At 41.7% G+C, this 24962-nt stretch overlaps 4 protein-coding genes across 4 annotated transcripts; 1 reads left to right on the plus strand and 3 right to left on the minus strand.

Annotated features, from left to right (window-relative positions):
* Positions 1-1188: 1188 nt before the first annotated feature.
* Positions 1189-3307, minus strand: LOC104746405 (protein ASPARTIC PROTEASE IN GUARD CELL 2). Its single transcript, XM_010467874.3, has one exon. The coding sequence runs from the start codon at positions 2878-2880 to the stop codon at positions 1468-1470; it is 1413 nt and encodes a 470-aa protein (XP_010466176.1). The 5' UTR covers positions 2881-3307; the 3' UTR covers positions 1189-1467.
* A 4162-nt stretch (positions 3308-7469) lies between these two features.
* On the minus strand, positions 7470-12220 carry LOC104746406 (putative protein arginine N-methyltransferase 6). Its single transcript, XM_010467875.3, has 13 exons — positions 11669-12220; positions 11245-11310; positions 11002-11070; positions 10743-10778; positions 10050-10115; positions 9734-9802; positions 9548-9625; positions 9369-9447; positions 8833-8927; positions 8619-8703; positions 8307-8515; positions 7974-8092; positions 7470-7898 (listed from the first exon to the last, which is right to left on the minus strand). Exons 1-13 carry the CDS (start codon positions 11975-11977, stop codon positions 7856-7858), a joined length of 1323 nt encoding a protein of 440 aa, XP_010466177.1. The 5' UTR covers positions 11978-12220; the 3' UTR covers positions 7470-7855.
* A 1822-nt stretch (positions 12221-14042) lies between these two features.
* LOC147926470 (uncharacterized) lies at positions 14043-15772 on the plus strand. Its single transcript, XM_087487074.1, has 4 exons — positions 14043-14576; positions 14675-14807; positions 14924-15510; positions 15602-15772. Exons 1-4 carry the CDS (start codon positions 14043-14045, stop codon positions 15770-15772), a joined length of 1425 nt encoding a protein of 474 aa, XP_087343200.1.
* A 2702-nt stretch (positions 15773-18474) lies between these two features.
* LOC147926471 (uncharacterized) lies at positions 18475-19245 on the minus strand. The gene has a single exon (XM_087487075.1). It carries the CDS (start codon positions 19243-19245, stop codon positions 18475-18477), a length of 771 nt encoding a protein of 256 aa, XP_087343201.1.
* Between the last annotated feature and the right edge of the window lie 5717 nt (positions 19246-24962).

Below are 24962 nucleotides of genomic sequence, written 5' to 3' on the forward strand. Positions count from 1 at the left end.
CTAGAGGTTGATAATGATTTATTGGTATATCAATGCACGTGCTTCTCGTCGGTTAGTGCTCTGCTAATTTTGATCTCTTGTGTTTTTTTTTCTTCAAGTTACAGTGTGAATAGAATTGACTGTGTTTGTTTAATTTTTCAAGGTATATACAACGGCTAAGTAAATATCATAGAAATAGTCAGATATTTTGTAGAAAGAGATAAAAAAGTTCTGACAATGTTAGAGGTACAATTCTGGGCTTTTTCATCCATGAATCAACTAGATTGTGTCCTCGGTTTTGAAGTCTACTGTGGATGTGGTTATCATGAAACCCACTTCAGGATATTTTGACACAAAATTAAAAGTTTAAATGGGGGGGACTTGGCAAAAAAAATAGGACAGGAAAAAGTATCACGGGGAAGTAATGAATTGAAGAGGTGCAGCAGCAGCTTCAAGTGATTCACGATTGTGACTAGAGATTATTATGTTGCTTTAAATGATTCATTCACATCACTTTTTAAAAAAAATTAGAAATTTTTTCCAGCTTTTGTGGGTCTCTCTCGCTCAGGTACTCATATGCATAAAAACCTAAAGAGTAAGACTGGCACGAGATAATGTGCCCATAAGGCAAGCCTGCTTCTTCCATCCATATCACACACATTTTCTGTAAAACATAATAATTATCATCAGTTCATGTAACAAATTTGAAAGCCGTATGGAATGCGGAATTTTGTACTTGTAAATCTCCATTACCAATAAAAGCAAATTCATAAGTTAAATATGGCCATGACTAATCTTGGAACATGTGATGCTAATTGCTTAAGTAGTACTAGTAGTAGTAAAACTTAACTACAGTTAATGTGAACATTGGTTAAATAGAGAAAAGGTTCACTCCCCAATGTCCTCACGGTTCACCACAAAGTTTTTACTACTCCCTCTGTCTCACAAAAATTGAAGTTTAGGATTTTACACACATATTAAGACATAGAGAATATATAATTTATTTTTCTAAAACTTTTTCACTTTTCCACCTTCCCACTTTTACACTCCATACACTCTACATCATCAGTAATCATTAAAACAAAAATTTATTAAAAATATTCAAAACATCAATCTTGTTGGGACAAAGAAAAATCTCTAAAACTTCAATCTTTGTGAGATAGAGGGAGTAATTTTTAAACCTGTGTAATTTGCTTTTTGACTTGGCGGTGCTCTAAAAGTTGTTTCACTCCATTCATATCAAACAGTAACCCAAACATAATAGAGATTCCAAACCAATCACAAATCAAAAGACAAATTTGGTCAAAAACATATACATTTTTTTGTAATCTCTATACTAATCAGATTTATTACTAAAACTCAAACCAAACTAATAAAAGGAAAAAAAAAAAAAAGAAAGACAACAAATACATATATAGGTTTGAGACAAAAGCTTCTTTTTTTTACTTTACTAGCAAACAAAAATAGTAATTTCTCTAAATTTAACCGCTAGCAAACGTTGGGGCCAAAACCAACAAAACCATTGGCTCCGTCGAAAGATACTTGAATCCCTTCTTGTTGTATGTTCCCTATTATCGACAAACCCGTCGGAGACGCCGCAAACGCAAAACAATATGTCCCCGTATCGTCCACCGGCATCAGAAAATTCCTAGCCGGTAACGTCAAAACCGGACCTTCCGTAAAATAAAACGACACCGTCGGGACTCGTACCGAGACAAACCCGGACAAGTCATAACACGTGTCAAATATCGATACGCCCGAAGCCCGCGGCAAATTCGCGGTCTGCGACTTGAACCCATCTCGGAACGCAGCGTAAGCCACCGTTGGAAGCCTTGTAACGGCGGTTCCAGTGTCCATAACCACACCACCGTCACCGGTTTCAGTCAAGTCGAAAACACCATCCGGTAAAGGAACCCGTACGCCTCCAACCCCGAGGCCCTTGAGCCCAACGTAGTAGAAACTCGGAGCCTGCGGGTTACGGATCAGCGGTACCCACGAGGCTCCAACGGGTAAAGCTTCTCGCCCGAATACTAATGAACCGGTTGAGTCAGTGCCTCGGCTCACTAAACAATAACCGAACGCACCACCGGTTTGACCGGTTAATTGACCCACGAACGACATCGAACCGCCTCCAATACCCAATAGCCCAGCAGCTCCGATAAACATTCCTCTGTTCCGGTGGCCACATCCCATGGCAACGTTTCTAACCACCGTTTTAGAAAACGTCAGCGTTTCGAGAGCCAATGTTCCTTTCGTGTAAGACCCGTCTCCGTACATGACCTCGTAACGGCACCCGTCGGAGTGACAGCCGGAGATTCCGACCCGGTCACAGACGGAAGAGCCGCAAGAGACACCTGTGTAAGACCCGGATTTAGCCGGGTCAAAAACCGGGTCGGATTGTTTGTAACAGAGCTTGCAAGGCTGACACTGAACCCAAACCATATCGCTACCGGAATCAATGACCATGTACTGATCTCTCGGCGGGCTTCCGACGCCGATTCTGACGAAGTACTCGCCGCTCCCTTGATCCATACCGGAAACCACATCGGACCCGAAATCGTCGACCTCGTATCTAGCGTCGGAGGAGGAAGAGACGGCTTTGCCAGAAATGCGGCGGAGAAGGGCGGCGACTCTGTCAGTGTCTCTGCGCATACGAGCATGGAGACGGTGGTGGTGGTTACGGTAAGTGACGGAAGGGAATCTGTCGCGGTGGAGGAGGCGAAGGGTGTATTTGGAAGTGGAGTCGTCGGAGAAATGGGTGTCGTTGAGAAGAGTTCCGGTGACGGAGAGAGGAGGTTGTAAAACGTCGATGATTTGAAAATCAGGGAAAGAGATTGAAGAAGAAGAAGAAAGATGGAGATGGAGATTGAAGAGAAGAAAGAAGAAGAGAGGGAGAAGCATTGTTTACAACGCCAAAAGCCAAACCCGTGTGAGCGAGCGTGAAGAAGAAGAAGAGCTCTCTCTCTCTCTCTCACACACACTCTTCTTCTTGGATTTTGGGTTTTAATGTCAGACTTTGAGTTTTGGTTTTTTGGTGTCTTCTTCTTCTTCTCTCAAAATTTGGGATTTTTTTATATATATTTTATCGAATTGAGTAGAGAGAGTCCACCACTTGAGAGACTTGTGAAAATGGGGCAAAGTGATGGGTCGATCTTCTTATTGCTATGGTTTTTATGCATACGTGGACTTTTTTGTGGGCACGTCGACATCCTTTGTTTTTTCTTTCTTCAGTCAGTACTCACTCACTAGTCTTGTTTGGTTGGTTGAGAGTTACATATAAGATTTTTCTTAATATCTTGTCTATTTCTCAAGACTATACAAACATACTAGGTTTTCATTTATTTATCCACTTATCTAATTTATAAAAATCAGTCTTTTAATTAGTTATAATTTTCTGTTTTTTTTTTGTCTTTTAATTTCATAATTATTATCTTATGTTGGGAGCCTTACAAAAAAAAAAAAAAAAACTATCAACATATCTAAAACCCAAAACTATGTATTTGTATATTAAGTTCTTAACTTGATAGTACAAGTTTAGATATTTGGAAAAAGCAACCCCACTAATGTGTAACAATTATAGTACATGTTAGAAACCCAACATAAATTTTTACTGTTATTTTTTTTTTCTTTCTAATTCTAATTATAGATTAAAAAAAAAGTTGATGCATCCAACCAGTCTGAGGATACTTGTCACCAAAAATCACAACCCGAGACGCCAACAAACCATCAATCAATTCTCCAAAACAAATATAGAATACGGCCGGCAGGGCTCATGCATCTCGATTTATAGCTAGCATCAAGAATACAGCTGACATGTTTGCTATTCCTGAAACTTCACAAGATAGCTGAACTTCTACTACTCGAATGCCAAGAACCACGATTTTCAGACGGTTACACCCACTATATGCTTTTTTCTCACCTCCAACACACTATAAAGTAAGACCGTCGTTATTTAATGACATACAGTAGAACCTCTATAAATTAATACTTTTTAAATTAATACTCGCTATAAATTAATAAATTTTTCCGATCCCGAGTTAGGCCGGTGTAAAAAATGATACATTTCGATAAATTGATAAGATAATATTTTTTTTGAAAATCCTATGTAAAAATATAGTCTCATCAATATCATAAATTAATAATCAAAACAATATTAAATATATATATATATATCTAAGAAAATCTAGTGAAATACTGAAATATGACCCTATTGTTGTTTGCATATTCTTGAATTTGTATTCTTATTGGAGTTCATCTCTAATATCTTTCATTTTCGTCTTCTCAAATCGTAACCAAAAATTACGAAGAGTTCTAAATGCGATAATTGCTTCTTTATATGTAATTGGTACTAAAATTACCGCAATATCTTATTCGACTTCATCATTATTATGAATGATACTAGTAGAAATTTATTCTAAACTCTAAATTTCTAACATCTATCATTTTTACCTAAACTCTAAACTTAGTAATTACAATAGACAAGATTATAAATTAAAAAAATTCTTTTAAAATATGAATGATAACAAAAGTATCTTATTTTGTAATACATAATTTTTAAAATTATGAAAATTAAAAATCTCTTCATAAATTAATATTTTATTAATTTATCGATAAATTAATAATTATTAATTTATCGATAAATTAAAACCTCTTTAAATTAATAAAATTTCATGGTCCCGACCTTATTAATTTATAGAGGTTCTACTGTACTATTTTTTAAGTTTCACCAAAATTAATATGTCCGATTCATTAGAAAAAAAGACATTCATTCCGATTAACTTGTTCGACGGATTCATAAAATGCGTCTCAAATAGTAAGTATCATAAGTAATCCAAACAAATATGAATACAAAATGCAATTTCAATAAACATAATAAATCTATACTAGATTAGTTTAACTTAGGTTAATTATTAATTCAGATGATAAGTTTTAAATCTTAGGATCTTATACTTACAAAAGAACAAAAAAAGAAGTGGTCTTATGAAATTGTCTAACATTTTTTTGCGGTGTTGCCTTTTGAAGTGAATATGTTGTAAGTCATGGGGGAAGCACTTGTGTAGACCTTTCGGTGAAAAACATCATATTCGTTTATCTACAAGAAACTCGTGTCGATGATCTTGTAAGTGGCAATGTTCTAACATGCTTGTGATCTTAGGAAAATCAATCAACGGTGCAGATAACTAGACATAAATTTCTCGTACGTTATTGTTTAAAAAGAAATATCATACAATTTTTTTTTTTTTTTTTTTTGTAATATAGCTACAAAATTGTGTCTTTGGAATTGTATATCAATAATCAATATTGCCCATAGATATGACAAACACCCGCATTATTTTACCAACGGATATTTTAAAATTAAACACATCTACGTAGGAACAAAGAAACCTATATCGAAACAGAAAATGTTTACGCATATATAAACCCCAAACCCTATGTATATCAAATTGCCAAAAAGTCTTATTCCTTGCCATAGAAAACACAAAGATGATGATCGATAATGGCTTCGTGAAAATATAGACGAAAGGTGAATTCGATCTCCATTTGTAACATCAAAATTATATATAGTGAATATAAGAACTACAGTTGTATTTCAAGAATGGCTACTCGTATATGATGAAAGCCACTACATACAGTGCCGGCTTAAACATATTACATGTCCCTGGGCAAACTAAAAAAAAAAAAAGCCTCTTAACCTATAGAAAAATTTACTAATTATTTTTTTGTTTTCTTTGGTTCATGTAATTTTTTTTTTGTACCCCTTTCTAGCTTACAAATTTTTTTTTGTGCCCTTTTAACTTACAAAGTTTTTTTGCCTCTTTTAACTTACAAATTTTTTTTTGTGCCCCTTTTCTTATACGTATATGCCCCTTTAATTTATGTATCCGGGGCGGTCGTACTGCCCGTCCACCTAGTTAAGCCGGCACTGACTACATATTTCATAATCAAGGACAAAGTTCGTCGTATGAGCCAAAAACATGATTTAATTGAAAATCTTATCTTTGATTTTCTTAGAATTAACGCCAATTAAAACATATTTAGATTGGACCTAGTGCAGGAGTAGGTTGAAAGCAAATGTTGGTTGCAACTATTGATTATATGGTTTCTTAGCTCATCATTTTTGGCATATTTGTATCATCATCCAATCTTCTGCAACTATACCAAAACAATATCTTGCTCATACTTGGATTCGATTCACTTGATATATGAAAGTATATTGAATAAAGAAGTACCTTTAGCCATCGTGGTTACATTGAAATATCGTATGTCTTAACTTTGATTCCGCCAAAAAAAAAAACCCGACTTGGCATATAAACTGATATAATTAAACTCGTATCTATTTGACGCACAATGTAATCTAATAATATACAATCTAATTCAATAATAATGTATATAGATCGTGGAAGAAAAATAATTTACGAAAAGAAATGGTGCTATGTGATTCATACATTTGTGGGCGTGCCCAAAAGTTTTAAAGATATGAAGAATATAGAAGTATATAAATATTTTTTGATGGCTATTGTTGTAGCATGTAATACAAGTACGACAACACCAACTACAAATAATTTGGCATAAAAGAGAGAATATACATATCTTATGCATCACACGGTCGAACGGATAATAATTTTTAATAAAAAATGGACATGCATTCTAATGAAAAACAAAATAGAGTTGGGTATTACATAAGACATGCACCACTTATCAATAATTGAACAATTATTACACCTAAAAGTTGCTCACATTTTTATAATCCAACGATATGTATAATTCAATTACGCGTAGTAATCCCATACACCATGAATGGGAAGAGAGTTTCTAGAATATAATCATCCGATCCGGTTATGTACATACCATATACAGTATACAGTATAGTGATATACATAACATAAGAAACTGGTTCAGCACTTCAGCTCCTGTGTTATATCTTATAAATAATGCATGAAAACGTGTATAATTTGTTTTATCAAATAGGAAAATGTGTATCAATTACAAGAACAAACCCTTAGAATTTTCGAAATTTTCGAAATTAAATAACCGTTTTACTTTACATTGTTATTTGAGAGAGAGAATGTCCCAAATGATTAGTCAAATTCTAAATATACTACAAAATCTAGCTGCCTAAAAGTTTATGAAGAGCCCTAAATAATTATTAGTAGCCTTTTTAAAAGCTTTTTAATATCCTTCATAAATCCATATACTGTGGTGACTTTTCTAAATTAAATATATTTCCAACTTGGTTATAATTAAGGTACTCATAATTTCTCAAACTTTTTCATTAAAAATCATATTAAACACCTTTAAATCATAAAAATCAAATATTAAATAATTTTTCTAATAACATAAAACTGTAGTATACTTAGTATAACAACATAAACACTCTTTACACGAACATTTAGTAATTTAAAGATATAATTATAAATATCATAGCTAATAATAACACTAGTTGCGAAGATATATTTTAAACTTCATATATAATCAAATAGCGAAACATATTTTAAACACTAAATTAAATAAATTGATCTTAATGTATTAGGTTATACAAATTTCCAATAAAATATGAATGTGCATGACAAATTTAAGTATTTAAAGATAAGTGTCGTCTGCTGAGCGCTCATATCTAGTAACAGGCCAAAAATGGCCCCAAACAATGTCCTAAAATTGTTTCCATCATATCTAAAACCTAAATACTCTTACAAGAACTGGTGTTTCGCAGACTAATAATACAAGAACTGGTGTTTCACAGACTAAAAATAGCTTGTGTTTGTCAATGTCTTCAAGTGTTGGTTCTGCAATTTCTGGACTAATCAATGCTTTAGCAGAAGAGACTACAGCTTACAGGACATCTAAGGTAAGGAGAGATTGTCAGGGAATCGCCTCCTTAACGCATTACCGACTCTTTTACAAAGGAACGGCCAGCCGAGCTGCAAAAACCGCAAATAAGCACTGGTGGAAATTAATTAAGTTGAAAAGGGTGAAAGAGTGCGTTGGCTACTAACGAATATTCGAGGTGGATGTTCATGAATCTCCGGTTCTCTTTGCTTTGAGAAAGTGTCACGGAACCTTCAATGACTTGGTCTTGCTCTACGTCTATGGGGTCATAGAAATATACAATTGTCTGTCCAAAAAAGTGGTTCAACAACAATATGTCAGCAAGTGTAAGCTACTTTCTCAGAAACATAAATAGAGCCAGAAATCGAGGTTTAATTCATAATTATCAGTGATCTTCTCAACAATACCAACTCCCTCTGATCTTTATCAATTAATTAGATGATTCATTGAAAAGTAAATCTGATAGAAAGTTGAAGAAATCGGGATGTATATGGTCTTACTTGCTGCCAATGCGTTGGAGGAGCTTCGGGAGAGGTGGACAACAAGAGTGCATCACTCCGATTAGTCCTCTTCTTCTGATTTCCTTCTCCAGAAGGACTTATCGATGAAGAACCACTAGCAGCACTACTTTCACTAGTATTCTTGGCAGGCGAAGAGGCCGGTGCGTTGAATTCAACATCAAACCAAAATGCAAAACCATGCATAGGGGCTACAACAAGATAAGGAAAAGCCTCAACACAGAAAGGAAACAAGGCTAACTTCTCTCTAAGATGCACACAATACACGAATAGTTGATAAAGAGAGTGATATACCTCTCATTATTGACTGGAATCTATATTTTGCAGTAACGGAGTCTAGCTCTTGGATTTGTATTGTTTGACAGTCTATACGTTTAACCTGCACTTCAAATGCTCTTACATAAATATTTACTTAGAAAAAAAAAAGGATGAATCAGTATGCACATTTAACATAGCTGAGACTTCAAAGAGATTAAAGGTAATAAGTACTCAGAGAACGAGGTAATACCACTCCTGGCCATGTTAGAACATTCTCGCCTGATATGGACTCCACGCTGGGTTCTTCAAACGCACACTGTTTAGCTAATTGCATCATCGCAGACACTGCAAACAACATCAAATATCATTACTGAAACTTATTGCCAGGAGATTCTTTTTCACTTTATAAAAACTTGAATAAATATTGGATTCTTGAGTAAAAGATCCCCAACGTGAAGGTAACTGAGAAACAGACATTTCAACAGACCCTTATGACTAAGTAACGCCACGTTTACTCCCTGAAGTCAAGGATCAGGAGGACTATCAAAGCAGTAAAAGCTCATTAAACTATTTTTGTTACTCTGATTTCTCTAAGAAATGACCAAACTCCCCACCTATCATTATATGGGATATGGAAAGCTAATATCTTGAAACTTTTAACAGCTTATTAGAAACATCACATCCACATAAAATTGCAGAAATCATATCTCAGTTTCAGTTCTACCAGTATACCAATCATATTTGATATAATCATTGTCCCAAATATCAAGTCGATATAATACTTACTATCGATTCCATAAACATTGCGCCAAAAATCAATGCTGTGGCTATATCTGTCAGAGTGTGAAACAGGTGCCATGAATAACTGTCAACAGAAGGTAAACAGAAACATGTCAAATTTTGCCTTCCTCCCAAAGTCATTAAAGCATACTGTGATATTATATTTGAAGGGATCATAATCATACTGTTGCATGTGATGGGAGAATTAAACCTCCAGGCTTCAACCAGCGATCTCTAGCTGTAATAACACTTCCCAGCATACTCTACATCACATCAAAAACAACACGGAAATGAGAGACGGGGAGGATTAAGAAAATATAATAATTTAAACATCAACATAAAATTATATGTATACAAGATAAGGCAATAACCTCATACAAGAGCATGTAACCCATCCACTCTGAAATTATAACATCAACCTCCTCGTCGATTTGAACATCCTGAAGAACATTACAAGAAAAGAAAAATTACTACAGAAGATGATGACTTGCATACGATGTTTCACACAACCGATCTATCTCAATAGCTGTACAGAATGAAAGACTATCCGAGCTCTCCATTACATTCATGTTATATATATAGCACCTTTCTGCATAACTACACCAATTTATCTTTTTGCAAATGATATAAATATTAACTTCAACTATATAGGATATAATATAAGGACCAATTTGGCATATATAATACCTCCACTCGCCCATGCAAAACAATGACCTTGTCGGATAAACCGTTGGCTTTCACAACTTCCTTTGCCTGGTGGTGAATTAGGAAAAAATAAAGGATAAGTAGGATCCCTTGCCCAGACTTAAATTCACAAAACCACCCTAATTCTGAATGTCTGATAGGAAACAAAATCAAACGAAAACCACATACAGAGCTTAAGCACCAGATTCGTTAATTCTCTCTTAGTTGGACAGCTTTACAGGACCAAATATATTAGAAACATTTGCAGGAAAATTTCTTCCTTGAACTAATTGAAGGGTGATCAAACCATTAGGCAACGAAGAGACTTAGATTTTAGATTAAAACTAAATGATATAAACGAAGCCTGGGTCAACTTTGCTGAGAACATTTTACGCGTAGGGCCTCACTTTAGACAATAAGACAAACAGTCATCATACTCTAACATACTTCACCGTAATGAACATGCAACACAATACTGAAACTCCTTCTCTATTCCAAGTTTCAATTTTAACATATGGAAACATGTGTTGGTGAAATTATAAAAATCCCCCAAGCCATTTAGATTATATGATTAAGAAAATGGCCAGTCTCATCGGGTCACGAACATGCAGAAAATAGAAGCTAAGGGCGAGAAGATCAAGAGCAATCCTAATCTTCAAATTACTAGATTAACAAAAAAGACAACTGGAATAATACCTGGACAGCTATATCACTAGCATCAACAGCATATACCTGCAAGCATAATAAAGTTTTGTAAGAAAACAATTACAGTGTTGGTTAACCCCCGCGGTCTATGGAATATATAGACAACAGACACAGAGAAACAATCTTAATATCCATCGTACACAGGCTACATTCTTCACAAGGTTTCATATCTTTTGTAAACCAAAAATATTAATTATTTGAAATCAAAATCAAATATTAAAATTGCGTCTAACACATAACTAACTCATACCCGTTTTGCACCTGCTTGAGCACAGAAGATTGAAAGGATGCCTGTTCCACAGCCAACATCCACCACAACCTGTTACAAACAATCAATGTAGCAATAGGTTTTCAAACAAAATATTAAACTACCACCACGTCATAAACAACAGGCTAAGCAAAGAGTGAACAATGGTCCCAATCTGAATCTTCTTCGCTGTCAATGTTTTGTAGCTTAACCTCAGAAATTACGGCAATGAGAGACTATTATTACCTTGCCTTGAATGAAGCTCTGATGATGCATTATGGCGTCCCTATAAGCATCTGTCCTTGCCCGATCCTACATCAACCAATAACATTCCGTAAACAAGTGAGAAATCCCAGGAAACAGCAGAAAAAACATCCTAAAACGGATATATCTGAACAAATTTTCAGCCAAATTCTGCAGACATTGACGTTTTCTTATTGAGCAACAGAGAAATTTCGAGCTGGAAACCCCAATTTTGTACCAGAAGAAGCAAATTACCAAACCCAGTAATGATTTTTTCAAAACAACAATTGTAGCGAGTTCGAAAATATGACTAGACAATCCAATACTCCCCCAAACCAAAGAGAAATATTCAACCCAAGATTTTCAATTGAAGCTCTCATACAAAGAATAAGGGTTAAAGCACAAAAGGGGAAGCGAAAGAGAGAACCTTGATCATCTCTTCGTGAATCCCAACGTGAGCATAGGAATGGAAATAGGCAACGTCGAAGTCAGTACAAGGAGAAGGAGAAGATTCCGAAGTCTCCAGAGTCTTGTGCTCGGCAAGCTGGTCAGAAACCCTAAGCACATTGGCTCCGCCGTCACTAAGGTCACGAGGTCCGCGGCGAATACTACGTCTCTTGGCTCGGCCAAAAGAAGAGCTGAGACCACCACCAACACCGAGTTGCTTCTCTTCCCATCCAAGCTCACGGTGATGGTCGCCGTGGAAGCCGTTGCTGAAATCGCCGCCAGATTGCATATTTCTTATTTCAGTTATAAAACCCAGTGAGAGAGGAGAGAGACCCTTTTTCTCTTCTCTCTGACGCTTTGACGACGACTGTTGAAAGTAGAAGAAACCAAACTATAGTTCCCAACTAAAGGAGCCTCCTTTTTATTTTCCCAACTTATTATTCAAATCCCTAATTTCTTTTCTTTTGTTTTATTGGCATTTATTTCGGTTTTAACTCTTTTTTTTTTGGTGATCATCAATGCAAATCATCGTGCTGCGGCTCTAAACATTGGTGCCTTAAATATAGAATACAAAACATTATTGAAACTGCCCTTCAAACACTATTGGGCTGCCTGTACCTCTGTACTTTTACGCTTTACCTATTTTTGTCTAGACAACATTATTTTTTTCAATTCCACCTAGATTAATTGAATTATATCTAATTAATTAAAATAAATTAAGCTTTAAAAAGTCAACATTTTACATTTTAAAATTAATAATTCGTGATTACTGTATCATAATTTTGGTTTAACCCGACTAAAAAATATTAGACCCGAAATTATTTTGTTTACCCATTATAAAACATAACAAAACCAAATCGAAAACTGGCTCATACTTCTATTTAAAGCGAAATAAACAAAGGCCTAATTTGTAAACCGCCAAAAGAGAAAATTCATATTTGTGAAAACTGACTCCAAAGGAAAGATCCAAGACCGTCGGGAACTGCGACAAAGCCCAAACCTGTTATGTGTGCCGTTCGTTTCACTTGCTCCACAAAAATCGTTTGGAGTATGCTTTGTTTTACAATGTAAAAGGGTATATAGGAAATTAGAGTAAAAAAAAAAGTCAAAACTTATTAAATGACCTCTTTATAAATTTATTTTATCAAAAAAATAATCAGAATTACTGAATTACGATAGAAAAGGAATATATATATATATACTAGAATTTGCACCCGCGCACACGTAGAATTTTAATTTAAAATATTTCTTATCAACAGAAATTATTGAGCTCAAATATAATAATTCCAACTTTTGAGTATAAATATATAACTTACTTTACTCAATGATATACAACATATATATTTTTTAAGATAATATTTTTTTGTTATATCTATTTGCGATTTTACGTGGGATTTTAGTTAAAATTTTTATCAGTAAGAATCATTGCTACTATGTATCATCCAAACATTGGTTAAATGAATAAAATGACCTTTTGACAAAAAAAAAAAGAATCATTGAATATTGTTGGGGCTAGAAACAACAATTAGAAGAACAGGTTTGTAAAATAAGATTTGGGCAGACTTTCGGTACAAATCGACTTAGGACTATGAAGAACAATGAACTGGACTTTTGTATTGACTTTTTTTCTAGATTTGCTCTGAGCTCGATTACATGTGTTTTCTTCTTTACATCTATCCTCTATTTAAACTGACATTCCTCGAAGCCCTTCCTGAACGTCTCCCTTCAATCTCGTCCCTGAATCTCGGCTTTACGATCCCAACTTCTTCTCCGGATTGACTTCGCCCTACAGCTCGGCTTTCCCCCCTACGGGCCCTTATTGGGCCCACCTTCCTGGTCCGTATGCGCGCCTTAATGGGCTTATTTGATGGGCTTATGATCGTCGAAACCCAACACCAACAATTGCCCTCCAGCCTTTTAACCTAATTTTGGGGAGGCTTGAAAGGCGAATATCCAGAGAATCTTTCGTGTCGTTTTGGTTTCGCGATCCTCCTCGGAGAAGGCTCAATGAATCTCGGCTTCCGAGATCTTCGTGATGATTACCCCTCTCTCCTCAGATCCAACGGTGGAGACGAAAGGTTTGAACGGTCTAGATTAAAGGAGAGAGAGATTCGTGGGATTACAAAAACCGACGTCAATTATGACCTATAAGTCACAAGTCACACGTCTCGTCATAACCGCGCACTCATCCACTACTTCAAGGTAATTTTCCTAATCTTCCCTCCTCCGCTCTGTTATTTCTAAATTCTGATTTCCGGGTTTACTAGCTTTACTATCTCGCGTTTAGTTCAACCTTGTTTGCTTTAGACTAGTTGATTCCGTAGTTTAAAAAAAAAAAAAAAACTCATATCATCATGGCTCCGCTTGAACTCTGGGGAAACCACATCCCGCCGATTACATCGGCCAAGCACCTCGCCGACCTTCGTCAGAAGCACGGAGTACCCCCGAACGTGGAGATGATACTCCGTTCCGATGAACCGTTCTCCCCGAAGACCGTTCCACCGGGTTTCTGCTGCGCATACACCGTGTATTTCGAAAAGTGTGGGCTCGTGTTCCCTATCCCAAGGATTATCTTTCGGATCCTCCAACGCCTTCGAATGGTGTTTCCCCAGATGTGTCTGAACTTCGTTCGACACGTCATGGGAGTATATGTTCGAGGTCGCGAACTTGGGCTCGAACTCGGGGTGGATGACATCCTCCGGTTGTACCTCATCAAGCATAACTCCGGGTTTCCCGGGACCTTCTACACCTGTCGCCGCCGCGGCCCGGAAATAATTCAGGCACTTCCGGGGAAGGACGACCGATGGAGGGAAAAATACTTCTACTTCCGGGTTACTCCGGCAGCGGTGGGAGATTATAACTTTGCTCGTCTCCCCACCCAATGGGTCGTATGCGTCGGTCAGAGTGACCCCTTAGTTCATAATTATCATTCGTTGCCGCCAAAGGATACCGGCGACCCGAGAATTAATTGAAAGGCTGCAAGCAGGTGAGGTCAGGTGGAGCTCGTGTCATAGCAGCCCTCAACGCTCCGATAGTTCGAGACGTTCCAGCCCCGGTCGTGCCGCCTCCCGCTAACCAAGCGAGGAGCGAACGAGCAGACAACTCCCCCGCTCGTAGAGGTAATAATTCTTCGTTTTTTTTTTTCTTTTTTTTCCAATTTAGTCTTTAATGCGTAAAAACCATGCATGAAGGGGATCGCTCACCCCCTATCCATTTTTGTGCTGTACGTGACCAGATTTAAGCTCTTCTTCGACCTTAACCCAACCACGCACTATGGTTAGGAAGCCGTCACTCCGCGAACTCAGGGAACAATCGCAGCAACACCGAAGGGTTCGAGCCGGCAATGTTGATGCCGCGCTAGCCAATGCTTTTCGAGCCGTTCAGCCCGCACCGTCTCGGATAGTTAGTGAGGAGGTGAACCAAGCCCCTACGATCCCAACCGGTCCCTCTGGTCCGGCTAAGGAGGTTATGCTCGTCAGCTCGCAGTCGACTCATGGCGAGCCGTCTCTGATGCCGAAAAGAGCTCGCACGGACAATCCCCGAGTCCCTGAGGCGAGGAGCCGTGAAAGCCGCGGAGGCTATCCCGCGGGTGGTAACCCGGAAGCTCCAGCTGGGGAGCCGGCTCTCTCTGGGAACGGGTCATCAACGAGCCGCCCGTTTCACTGGAGGTTTGCTCACTCCCGGGACTCCCCGGCGGTAGAGGACCACCTGGGGATGGCGACCCTTTTCCGTCACCTGAAGACGGCTAACTGCCAGGTCCCGCTGGTGAAGGACCTTGCCGAGAGGGAGGCCTACATCGAAGCGATGGCGGCCCATGCGAAGGTATCGTTCCTACTTTGCTCTTACCTTCATTCGTTTCTTTTCATGCTGGATGCAGTATGTTTATTTCTGTTTTCTTTTGGTGTGTTTGCAGTCCATTGCCGCTGACAACAAGCTGATCGCGCTTTATGAGCGGAGGCTTAAGGACACCCCGCAGGCTGCTGAGCTCGAGAACACAACGAGGGTGGTTCACGAGCTGACGATGGCTCTCATGGCTGCACAAGAGAGAGAGAGGGAGCTGCAAATGGCAAGGTTGCGAGCCTAGAGGACGAGTTAACGTCCTTGAGAAGCATTCAGGACAAGCTCCTTTCCGTTGAAGCTGACCTCGCTTCCGCCCAGGATGCTCACGCGATGGCGGCAAGGGACCGGGATCTCTTGAAAAAGGAGAACCGATGGCTGAAGGAGAAGGCTGAGGGTATCAACCAGCAGCATGCGGAGGCGACTCGTCGAGCTGTTCGTGAAGCCAAGGAGCGGATGTCCCAAGACTACCGGGCGGTGCTGGATTTCGTGAAGAGCAAGTGGGAGAGGAAGAAAGAACAGACCGCGGTCGAGAGCGATCTCGCAGAGATCTAGTCCAACCTTCTTTTGATCAAGCAGATCGACTAGGGGAGGACATCGATTGTGGAGGAGGTACAAGTTCTCGAGACGCAGCGGGCGGTCCTTGCGGTTAGGTCCAACTCCTTAGCGGTTTCAGACTTTTCGGTGAGCAAGTTGGACCTTCCCCAGATCTCGGAGGACTCGGTCGCGCCCATGGAGGTCGACGCCGGAACCGGGGTCCCGCGTGGTCTGGACGATCACGGGAGCAACGCGAGTGCCGCGAAGGATCCAGAGGCTTGGACGGGGGAGGAAGACGTTTGAGTTGTGACGTCTTTATTTTATTTCTTGTTTAGAACTTTGCGTCACTTGCCCGAAAGGGCTTTTAAATATTTTGTTATGACTTGCCCGGGGGGGGTTTTAACCCAAGACTTTGTTTCTTTTTTTTTTGGAACCGATTGCCTGGGGAGGCCTTTAAACCCTTGTTCTTTTCATATTGTTTTGGTTAATTGTTTCGGGTTTACTAGAAACGCGTAAGTTCTAGTACGTACTCGGGGTATACGGACCTCTTCTAGGCTGTCTTACGGACGGTGGGGAGTGTTTCTAGGACACTTATTTCGTGAACTCCGAAGAATTCACTATAAGTTTGCTATTTAGGGGTGGAGTCCTTTGAGGTTTTCCAAATTGGGTAGTGAAATCTTATTTGTTTTCACGTGAGGTCGTGAAGTGCGGGCTGTTAGCTAGAGCTGTGTTGACCTTGTTATTGTTTTTGTTTTTGATGAGGTGTTAGAAAAAGAGCTTGAAACAGTTGCAAGACCGTGCGAAATTTGCATGTGCTGTTTGGTGTTGTAGGTACGTTTATTTGTAGGCATTTTCGCCTAGCTGTGCCGTTGGCGAGAGTTATTGGGAGTTGACATGATGTATTCGTTAGCTACGAACCAGGTCGCGGTGAAAATTTCGCGTTCTATTGGAATGGTTTTGCGGAGTGGATCGAGTTGGGAAGGTGGCTGCGCTCTGGATATTGAGCTGCCTACGTACCCCGTAAAGGGATCAAGCCAGATCGTAGTTCAATTATTATTGATACTTATTAGAAGTATTTCTTGAGATTCATGACGTTCCAAGGCCGGAGCTCGGCTTTACCGTTGCTCTCGTCTTCGAGGCGATATACGCCATTGCGAACGACCTCAATGATGCGATATACGCCATTGCGAACGACCTCAATGATGCGGAACGACCTCATTTTACCGGCATTCTTCTCTTTTCTGTGATCGAATATTCGACGAAGCACTCGGTCTCCGACGGCGAAACGCCGAGGTCAGACCTTTGAGTTATAGAAGCGGGCGATGGCATTCTGGTAATTTTGAGCTCGCACGTAAGCGTGTTCTCTCTTCTCGTCGATGACGGCGAGGTTGTCGCGTAGTGCCTTGCTATTTTCCTCCTCGTTCTCGGGGGCAACAGCTCGGCGAATACTGCCTACTGTAACTTCTACCGGTACTACGGCCTCGATTCCGTAGGCCAAGGAGAACGCGGTTTCGCCCGTGCTGCCACGCGGCGTAGTTCGGGTAGCCCAGAGTACTCCAGGGAGCTGAGCGTCCCAGGCGGATTTTGCGGCGGTTAGACGGTGCTTGAGGCTATGCAAGATCAATTTGTTGGCTGCTTCGGCCTGCCCGTTTCCCTGGGGGTACCGGGGGGTAGACGGGGTTAGTCGTATACCCCAGTCGTCGCAAAACTTTTGAACCGCAGAGGACACCAAGTTCGTTCTGTTATTGGTTACTATCTCGTAGGGGATTCCGTGTCGGCATACCACATTTTTCCAATGAAAATCCTTCACGTGCTCCCCCTTGATGGATTGATAGGACTCGGCCTCAATCCATTTAGTGAAATAATCGGTCACCACCAGTAGGTTAGTAACGCGTCGTTTTCCCGATTGTTCGAGGGGCCCAATAGCGTCCATCGACCACCGCATGAAGGGGTAGGGAGCGGAGACCGAGCTCATCAGCTCAGCGGGCTGGTTGTTCAGAGGCGCGTGTCGTTGGCAAGGATCGCATTTTTTGGCATGCTCGTCGCAGTCCGCGAGCATAGTTGGCCAGAAGTATCCTTGCCGTTTGATTCTGAGGGCCAGTGATCGTCCTTCGGAATGGTTCCCACAGGGCCTTCGTGGGCGTCCTTCATGATGCTAAGGGTTTCGTTCCCGTGTACGCACCTGAGGTATGGTCCAGAGATACACCGCTTGTATAACTCTTCGCCGCTGATATAGAACCTCGCGCTCTGAGCTTTGAGCTTTCGCGCTTGCCATCGGTCTTTTGGTGCAGTTCCGCTTGTGATATAATCACGAATTGGGACTCACCAATCCGTTTCGGGTTCCATCTCTTGCTCGTCTTCGAAGATAGGATCGTCCAGGAGCTCGTCGTCCCGATCAGGTGCTTGCTCGGGTTATCCCGAGTCGAGACCGGTTCTGGCCTCGACCTGGTTGATGCTTTGAGCCTTAACAGGGATAGAGATACTCGGTTGATCTATTCCTTCGACGGGTATGATTCGTTTGACCGAGGGGTCGGAGGTGGAAGCCAGCGCGGCGAGGGCATCGGCGGCTGAGTTCTCACCCCGGGGAATTTTGGTGAGTTCGAATGTCGAGAACTGCTCGGCCATTGATCGAACGACTTGGAGATAAGCGCCCATCCGTTCACAATTCGTGTCACAGTTCCCATGGAACTGACCGATAACGAGCTGTGAGTCGCTGAATGCAGCAAGCTCTATGACTCCCACGCCCAATGCCAGCCGGAGTCCGGCTATTAGGGCCTCGTATTCAGCCTCGTTGTTCGAGGCTACAAACCCGAGTCGGAAGGACTGTTCCATTATTTCGTTGGTCGGGGATACGAGTCGGATTCCGATTCCGCACCCCTGCCTTGACGATGCTTCGTCCGCGTACAGCGACCATCTCTCGGAGACATTTTCAGAGTTCTCATTGGTCGCGGCAACCTCAATGACGAAATCGGCGAGGACCTGTGCCTTAGCGCAGGTGCGTGGTTGGTACTCGATGTCGTACTCACTGAGTTCTATGGCCCATTTGGCTAACCTACCGGACTGGCTAGGACTGTGAAGGATGGTCCGAATGGGTTGGGACGTCATTACTACGATCGTATGCGACTGGAAATAAGGGCGCAGTTTGCGAGCTGACATCACGACTGCTAGTGCTAGCTTTTCCATAGCGGGGTACCGCGTTTCAGCATCAACAAGGGTCTTGCTGACGTAATAGACGGGTTTCTGTTACCCCTCGTGTTCTTGTACCAATACCCCGCTCACCGCGGAGTCGGATACAGCGATATAGAGGAAGAGGTGCTCCCCGTCCGCGTGCTTTGACAAGAAGGGGGGTTCGGTGAGGTACTTTTTTAGCTCCTGGAATGCCTCTTCACACTTGTCGTCCCATTCGAATTTCCGATTGCCTTTAAGCAACTGGTAGAATGGGAGGCAACGGTCTGTAGACCGCGCGATGAATCGGTTCAGGGCGGCTATCCGCCCCGTTAATCTCTGGACCTCCCGAGTTGTCTTTGGCGACGGCATTTCGAGGAAGGTCGCAATTTGTTTTGGATTCGCTTCGATCCCGCGTTCCGTGACTAGATACCCAAGGAATTCTCCCGACGCGACACCGAACGTGCACTTGGTCGGGTTGAGCTTCATTCCATACTGGATCAGTATTTTGAAACATTCTTCGAGCTGAGGAATGTGATCCTGCTCGCGCATTGATTTGACGAGCATATCGTCGATGTATACTTCCATGGTTTTTCCAAGGTGTTCAGCGAACATCTTGTTGACTAGCCTCTGGTATGTTGCTCCGGCGTTTTTGAGACCGAAATGCATTACTTTGTAGCAATAGGTGTCTCGGTCCGTGATAAACGCGGTCTTTTCTTGGTCGGCGGGGTCCATCAAAATCTGATTATACCCCGAGAAGGCGTCCATAAAGGAGAGAATCTCGTGTCCGGCGGTAGCCTCGACCAGTCGATCGATATGAGGAAGTGGGTAATTGTCCTTCGGACAGGCTTTGTTGAGGTCTTTGAAGTCGATGCAGATCCGCCATTTCCCGTTTTTCTTTTTGACCACTACGGGGTTGGCTAGCCATTCGGCGTACTGGACCTCGCGGATAGACCCTATTTTCAACAGTCGATCCACCTCGTCGTTCACTGCTTTCGCCCTTTCGGGGCGAGCTTACGACGCTTCTGTTTTATGGGTTTGTAGGTGGGGTCGACGTTGAGCTGGTGAGATGTAACGCTAATGTTGATTCCTTCCATGTCCGATGAGGACCAGGCGAAGGCGTTGTGATATCGACCCAAAAATTGGATCAAGTCGTTCCTCGTACCAGTTTTGAGGTCGGCCCCGATTCCAACGCATCGTTCTGGGTGCCCTTCCATGATTGGGACCTGATCAACCTTGGTCATTACGGGTCCGCGCGAGGCGGGATCTGTACACTTAACGAGCTGTCTTGACTCCAACTCGTCAGCAATCATTAATTGCGATTGAGCGGATTTTTTGATCAGATTGTAGCCGATTCTGTAATATTGTCGTGAGGTTCGTTGGCTACCGTAGATAGTGGCAATTCGGCCCCGCGACGGGAACTTCACACATTGGTGATACGTTGACGGGACCGCCCTCATCCCATACAACCAAGGTCTGCCGAGGATGGCGTTGAAAGGGGCGGGACGATCGACAACCACGAAGTCGACGAGACGTCGTACCCCTCGGGCTTCCACTATGAGGGAAATGGTGCCCAGCTAAGGTCGTGACACCGGCGAACCCGGTGAGCGGAGTTTTGGCCCCTTTTAGCTCGGAGTCAGGATAACCCATCCGTGGAGCTCCCGGTGTCGATCATTATTCTGGAGAGCTCGCATCCCCCGACATCTAATCTTACGATTAGAGCGTCGTCGTGGGGTTTATCCAGGTCCGCGGTTTCGCTTTCCCAGAACGTAATCTCGTAGTCCGGGTCTGAGCGGGGTTTCCGTTCGCGATGGTGACTATCGACCCTACGTTGGTAGGCTTTGATTGAATTAACTGAATTGCGACATAAGAAAGATCCTCCCGTGATGAAGTCGACTCTATGAATCGGTTTTGACTCTTTGAAACATCGGGAGATGAGCGGGCAGAGACTCGCGAGCCTCCGGGGAGCCGGAGGTGGGGTAAATACCGAGCCGGGGGAGGTACGGCAAAGGGAGAGTCCTTTGAAAACCAGATCAATACGTTTCTTTGGGGCTGGAGGGGGGGGAAGATCCCTCGGCCTCGTCGGTCCTTTCGCGCTTTGCTGCGGCTTCTTTGGTAGTGGCGTTGGCTTCTCTCGCCTTTTCTCCCTCTTTTTCGAGGTCGATTTCGCCGAGCTCTCCCGCTTCGTGTTTTCGCGCGAGGAGACGTCCCACGGTTCTGCACTCTTCAGTCGAGTGTCCGCGTATTTTGTGATATTTGCAGAATTTTTCGGGATCGAAGTTTGGGTTTTTGGCTTTGGGTGCGGAGTCAACCGCGAAAGCATGCAAACCAGATTCAAATGGCTCCTTCCGGAGAGTCTTTTTGGAAGGGTTGTACGGTGCTTTTGCTGACTTATGGATTTTGGCCAAAGCGGCCCGTTCCTCTTTGCTCGGGCAAAATTAATCGACCTCTAGAGTGCGATGGAGGCTGTCGAACGGTGAGCTCCTCACGGAATTTCGATGTGTACCATAAGCCGTGCCGAAGAGCCGCCAGGGCAACCTCGTCGTTGAAGTTGGTTATCCTGGCTTTGGTTGACTTGAAGCGATTGATGTAATCGCGGAGCGGTTCGTCCTTTTCTTGGACGAGAAGCCAAAGGTCTGATTCGGTCACCTTAGCTTGGAAGAAGAGTGAATACTGCTTCAAAAATGCCGAGGCGAGCTGATCGAAGCTGTCAATGGAGTGAGACTCCAAAGAGGCGAACCATTCCAACGCCGGTCCCACCAGGTTCTCGGCGAAGTAACGGCAGTAGCCGGCTTCACACTCATCGTCGGCGAGGTAAGCTTTAGTTATGGCTAATCTGAAAGCTCGGAGGTGCGCTCCCGGCTCCGTTGTGCCCGTGTATTCGGGGAGGCGGAGCTTGCCCACGTCACGAAGGCGAACCTTCGCGATTCGGTCTGTGAACGAGGTACGCCTTGTTTCGGTGATCACGCGATCGATGTATGGGGCTGCGCTCGTTGCCAGGTGCACTTTAGAGCGGATTTGGGCCATCTCGGCGCTTGCCTTATTCATGTACTCGGTTAGGAATTGCGCGCTGAATGCGCCGCTACGCGGAGGTCCGGGAAGATCGAGATCTTCGACCGTTGTTCCCCGTGACGCTCCATTTATGAGCTCTCCTGTCGGGACTGGATCCAGTCTCACCGAAGAACCCTCCAGAGCCCCCGAGGTGCGGAGGACCTGCCCTGCTGACCCGACATCCCAGGATGGGGGATGCTTGTCGTGTCGCGAGCTCGCGTTACCATTTAGGACCGACGAGCTCGGAGCTCCGTTGCTCTCTGACGGTGCGAAAACGGGTAACGTTCTGATCCCGGGCGGGGTAACGTGGACCGCCTCAAAGTCGAGACGAGTCCGGGGAAATGCTCTTTCCGCGGGATCAGTTAAAGCTGTTCCTGAAGAGTTTGCGGTACCGCGATAGGGTCCGAGATTCGCGCGAGAAGCGAGCTCTTGTTCATGCCGCTCGATTCTGTTCATGAGGACCCGATTTGGTCGCATCTTGACTTTGGGTTTTATCGATCAGAACGGCGAGCATTCCGCGGATCTCGGACAGATCGTTGCTGCTGGGGCCCCGAAGGAGACTAGCGGCGCCTGGTGCTGTCCGGGTTGGTTCGTTCCATTATTCTCTGAACGAGTCCATACCCGGGACTGATTCCTGTTTCCTGTCAAGATCGCGGGGGCCGTGGGAACAACCCCGACGGTAACCCCCGGGTTTGTACTACCGAGATTCTGGGTTTGGGCGGGTCTGTGATGTGTGAGACCCGAACCTCCCAAAATATTCTGGTTCGGTGCTTGACTGTCATCAAGTGACGAGCCTGTCCCGGGTCCGACTAGATCTGTGACCTCGTTTTCGGACTGGGCTGACACGGGTGCACCTTGGGAAGGTGCACTGATGGGGGTGGATCCGTGGACTGTCGCTGGTGGAGCAGTCTCTGAGATGATTGTGTTAGCGGTGGATGGATCCATCTCGCTGGAGTTCAAAGTAGTCGATTTTTGAGAATAGAAAGACCTAAGTCCCCATAGGCGGCGCCAAATTGTTGGGGCTAGAAACAACAATTAGAAGAACAGGTTTGTAAAATAAGATCTGGGCAGACTTTCGGTACAAATCGACTTAGGACTATGAAGAACAACGAACTGGACTTTTGTATTGACTTTTTTCTATTGATTTGCTCTGAGCTCGATTACATGTGTTTTCTTCTTTACATCTATCCTCTATTTAAACTGAACATTCCTCGAAGCCCTTCCTGAACGTCTCCCTTCAATCTCGTCCCCGAATCTCGGCTTTCCCCCCTACGGGCCCTTATTGGGCCCACCTTCCTGGTCCGTATGCGCGCCTTAATGGGCTTATTTGATGGGCTTCTGATCGTCAAAACCCAACACCAACAAATATGAATATAATTTAAAGATTAAAAGATAAATCTATATAAATGCCGTACTTATTTTGCTAATCTATATATAACATATATTGTTTGGTGTCGCAATAATATTGTCCACAATCTTTTGACATTTTATCTTTAAAAGAGTTCATTCCATATTCATATCCCATGAAAACATAATTTTAAAAATTCTAACGTCAATGTCGATCGTTGACCTAATTATAGAGACCATTTAAACATATGATATCCAACATTAAATGTGAATAGACAAAGTTTCATGAACAGTTTGACTGCTATGTCGGTACAATGAGGTTGTCCAAATGCATCATCTGTCATAATATAATTTCATACTAAGTAAAAAATGCTTAAATGATGAAACATTTAAATCCCACAATGAATATCTATTCATTAATCCAAGCTACATATATTTCTAAAATCTCATATGTTATTTGCAGATGTTAATATTGTGATGTAACCCCATCTTCGTCTTCTAAAAAAGATATAGGGTACTTTAAATATGTTGTTTTTGCCAATATTTTGGGTTTTTTTTTGAACAATTCCAATGTTTTGGGTTAAAAGCATTTGATTATATATAGATACTAGGATTTCACCCGTGGTACACCGTGGTGCTAAATTATAAATTATTGTATTTTAAATAATAATTTTTAATTTATTTAGTTTTCAAATTCTCAATTAATTATTTTTTCTAATTAATTTAGAATTTTGTTTAGAATTTTGTTTCTTCTTCTTACACTTTTATATGATATTACAAAAATTTGATAGTGCTCCTTAACCAAAAAAAAATATAATAACCACTCCATTGTTTCTCCATCATTATATATTTTCTTATAAAGATTTCTAATATTTAGAGACAAATCTAAAAATCAAAAACGAAAAAGTGTTTAAAAGTTTTAAAGGTTATGTAATTATGATTGCTGATATATATAATCGGGGTTTAGGTGTATAGTATTTATAGGGTGAATATTATATCGAGGAAACAAACCTTTCCAGGCAAAAAAAAGATAAATCTGATTTAGTAACTAATTAGGGAGTAAATCACTGTAATCTGTTTTTAAGGAATATGGTAGGGATATGATATCTTTTGGTATTTAAATTTGTTTCTTTAATTTGATTGTTAACATATATTATAGGGGAAAATAATCCGAAATCAATGGTTTAAGAACGAATATCTAGGCTGATTTTTTAGCAATTAATCGATTATTTATTAGGCATATTTTTTTGGAAATTTGGTTAAGGGGAAATCTTGTTTCCAAAAATCGGAATCTTGATACTATTTAAATTAATTACCAAATTAATATTTAATATTTA

Source organism: Camelina sativa, chromosome 15, assembly GCF_030686135.1.
Source record: "Camelina sativa cultivar CO46 ecotype springtype chromosome 15, ASM3068613v1".
Taxonomy (NCBI): domain Eukaryota; kingdom Viridiplantae; phylum Streptophyta; class Magnoliopsida; order Brassicales; family Brassicaceae; genus Camelina; species Camelina sativa.

Bases quoted from the DNA above. Each gene is read 5' to 3' on its own strand.
- LOC104746405 (XM_010467874.3), bottom strand. From the start codon at position 2,880: ATGCTTCTCCCTCTCTTCTTCTTTCTTCTCTTCAATCTCCATCTCCAT.
- LOC104746406 (XM_010467875.3), bottom strand. From the start codon at position 11,977: ATGCAATCTGGCGGCGATTTCAGCAACGGCTTCCACGGCGACCATCAC. The intron at 11,071-11,244 runs GTAATAATAGTC...TGTTTGTAACAG, and splicing joins AGAGCTTCATTCAAGGCAAG to GTTGTGGTGGATGTTGGCTG. The intron at 10,779-11,001 runs GTATGAGTTAGT...TTATGCTTGCAG, and splicing joins CTCAAGCAGGTGCAAAACGG to GTATATGCTGTTGATGCTAG.
- LOC147926470 (XM_087487074.1), top strand. From the start codon at position 14,043: ATGGCTCCGCTTGAACTCTGGGGAAACCACATCCCGCCGATTACATCG. The intron at 14,577-14,674 runs GTATGCGTCGGT...GGCTGCAAGCAG, and splicing joins GTCTCCCCACCCAATGGGTC to GTGAGGTCAGGTGGAGCTCG. The intron at 15,511-15,601 runs GTATCGTTCCTA...GTGTGTTTGCAG, and splicing joins CGATGGCGGCCCATGCGAAG to TCCATTGCCGCTGACAACAA.
- LOC147926471 (XM_087487075.1), bottom strand. From the start codon at position 19,245: ATGGAAAAGCTAGCACTAGCAGTCGTGATGTCAGCTCGCAAACTGCGC.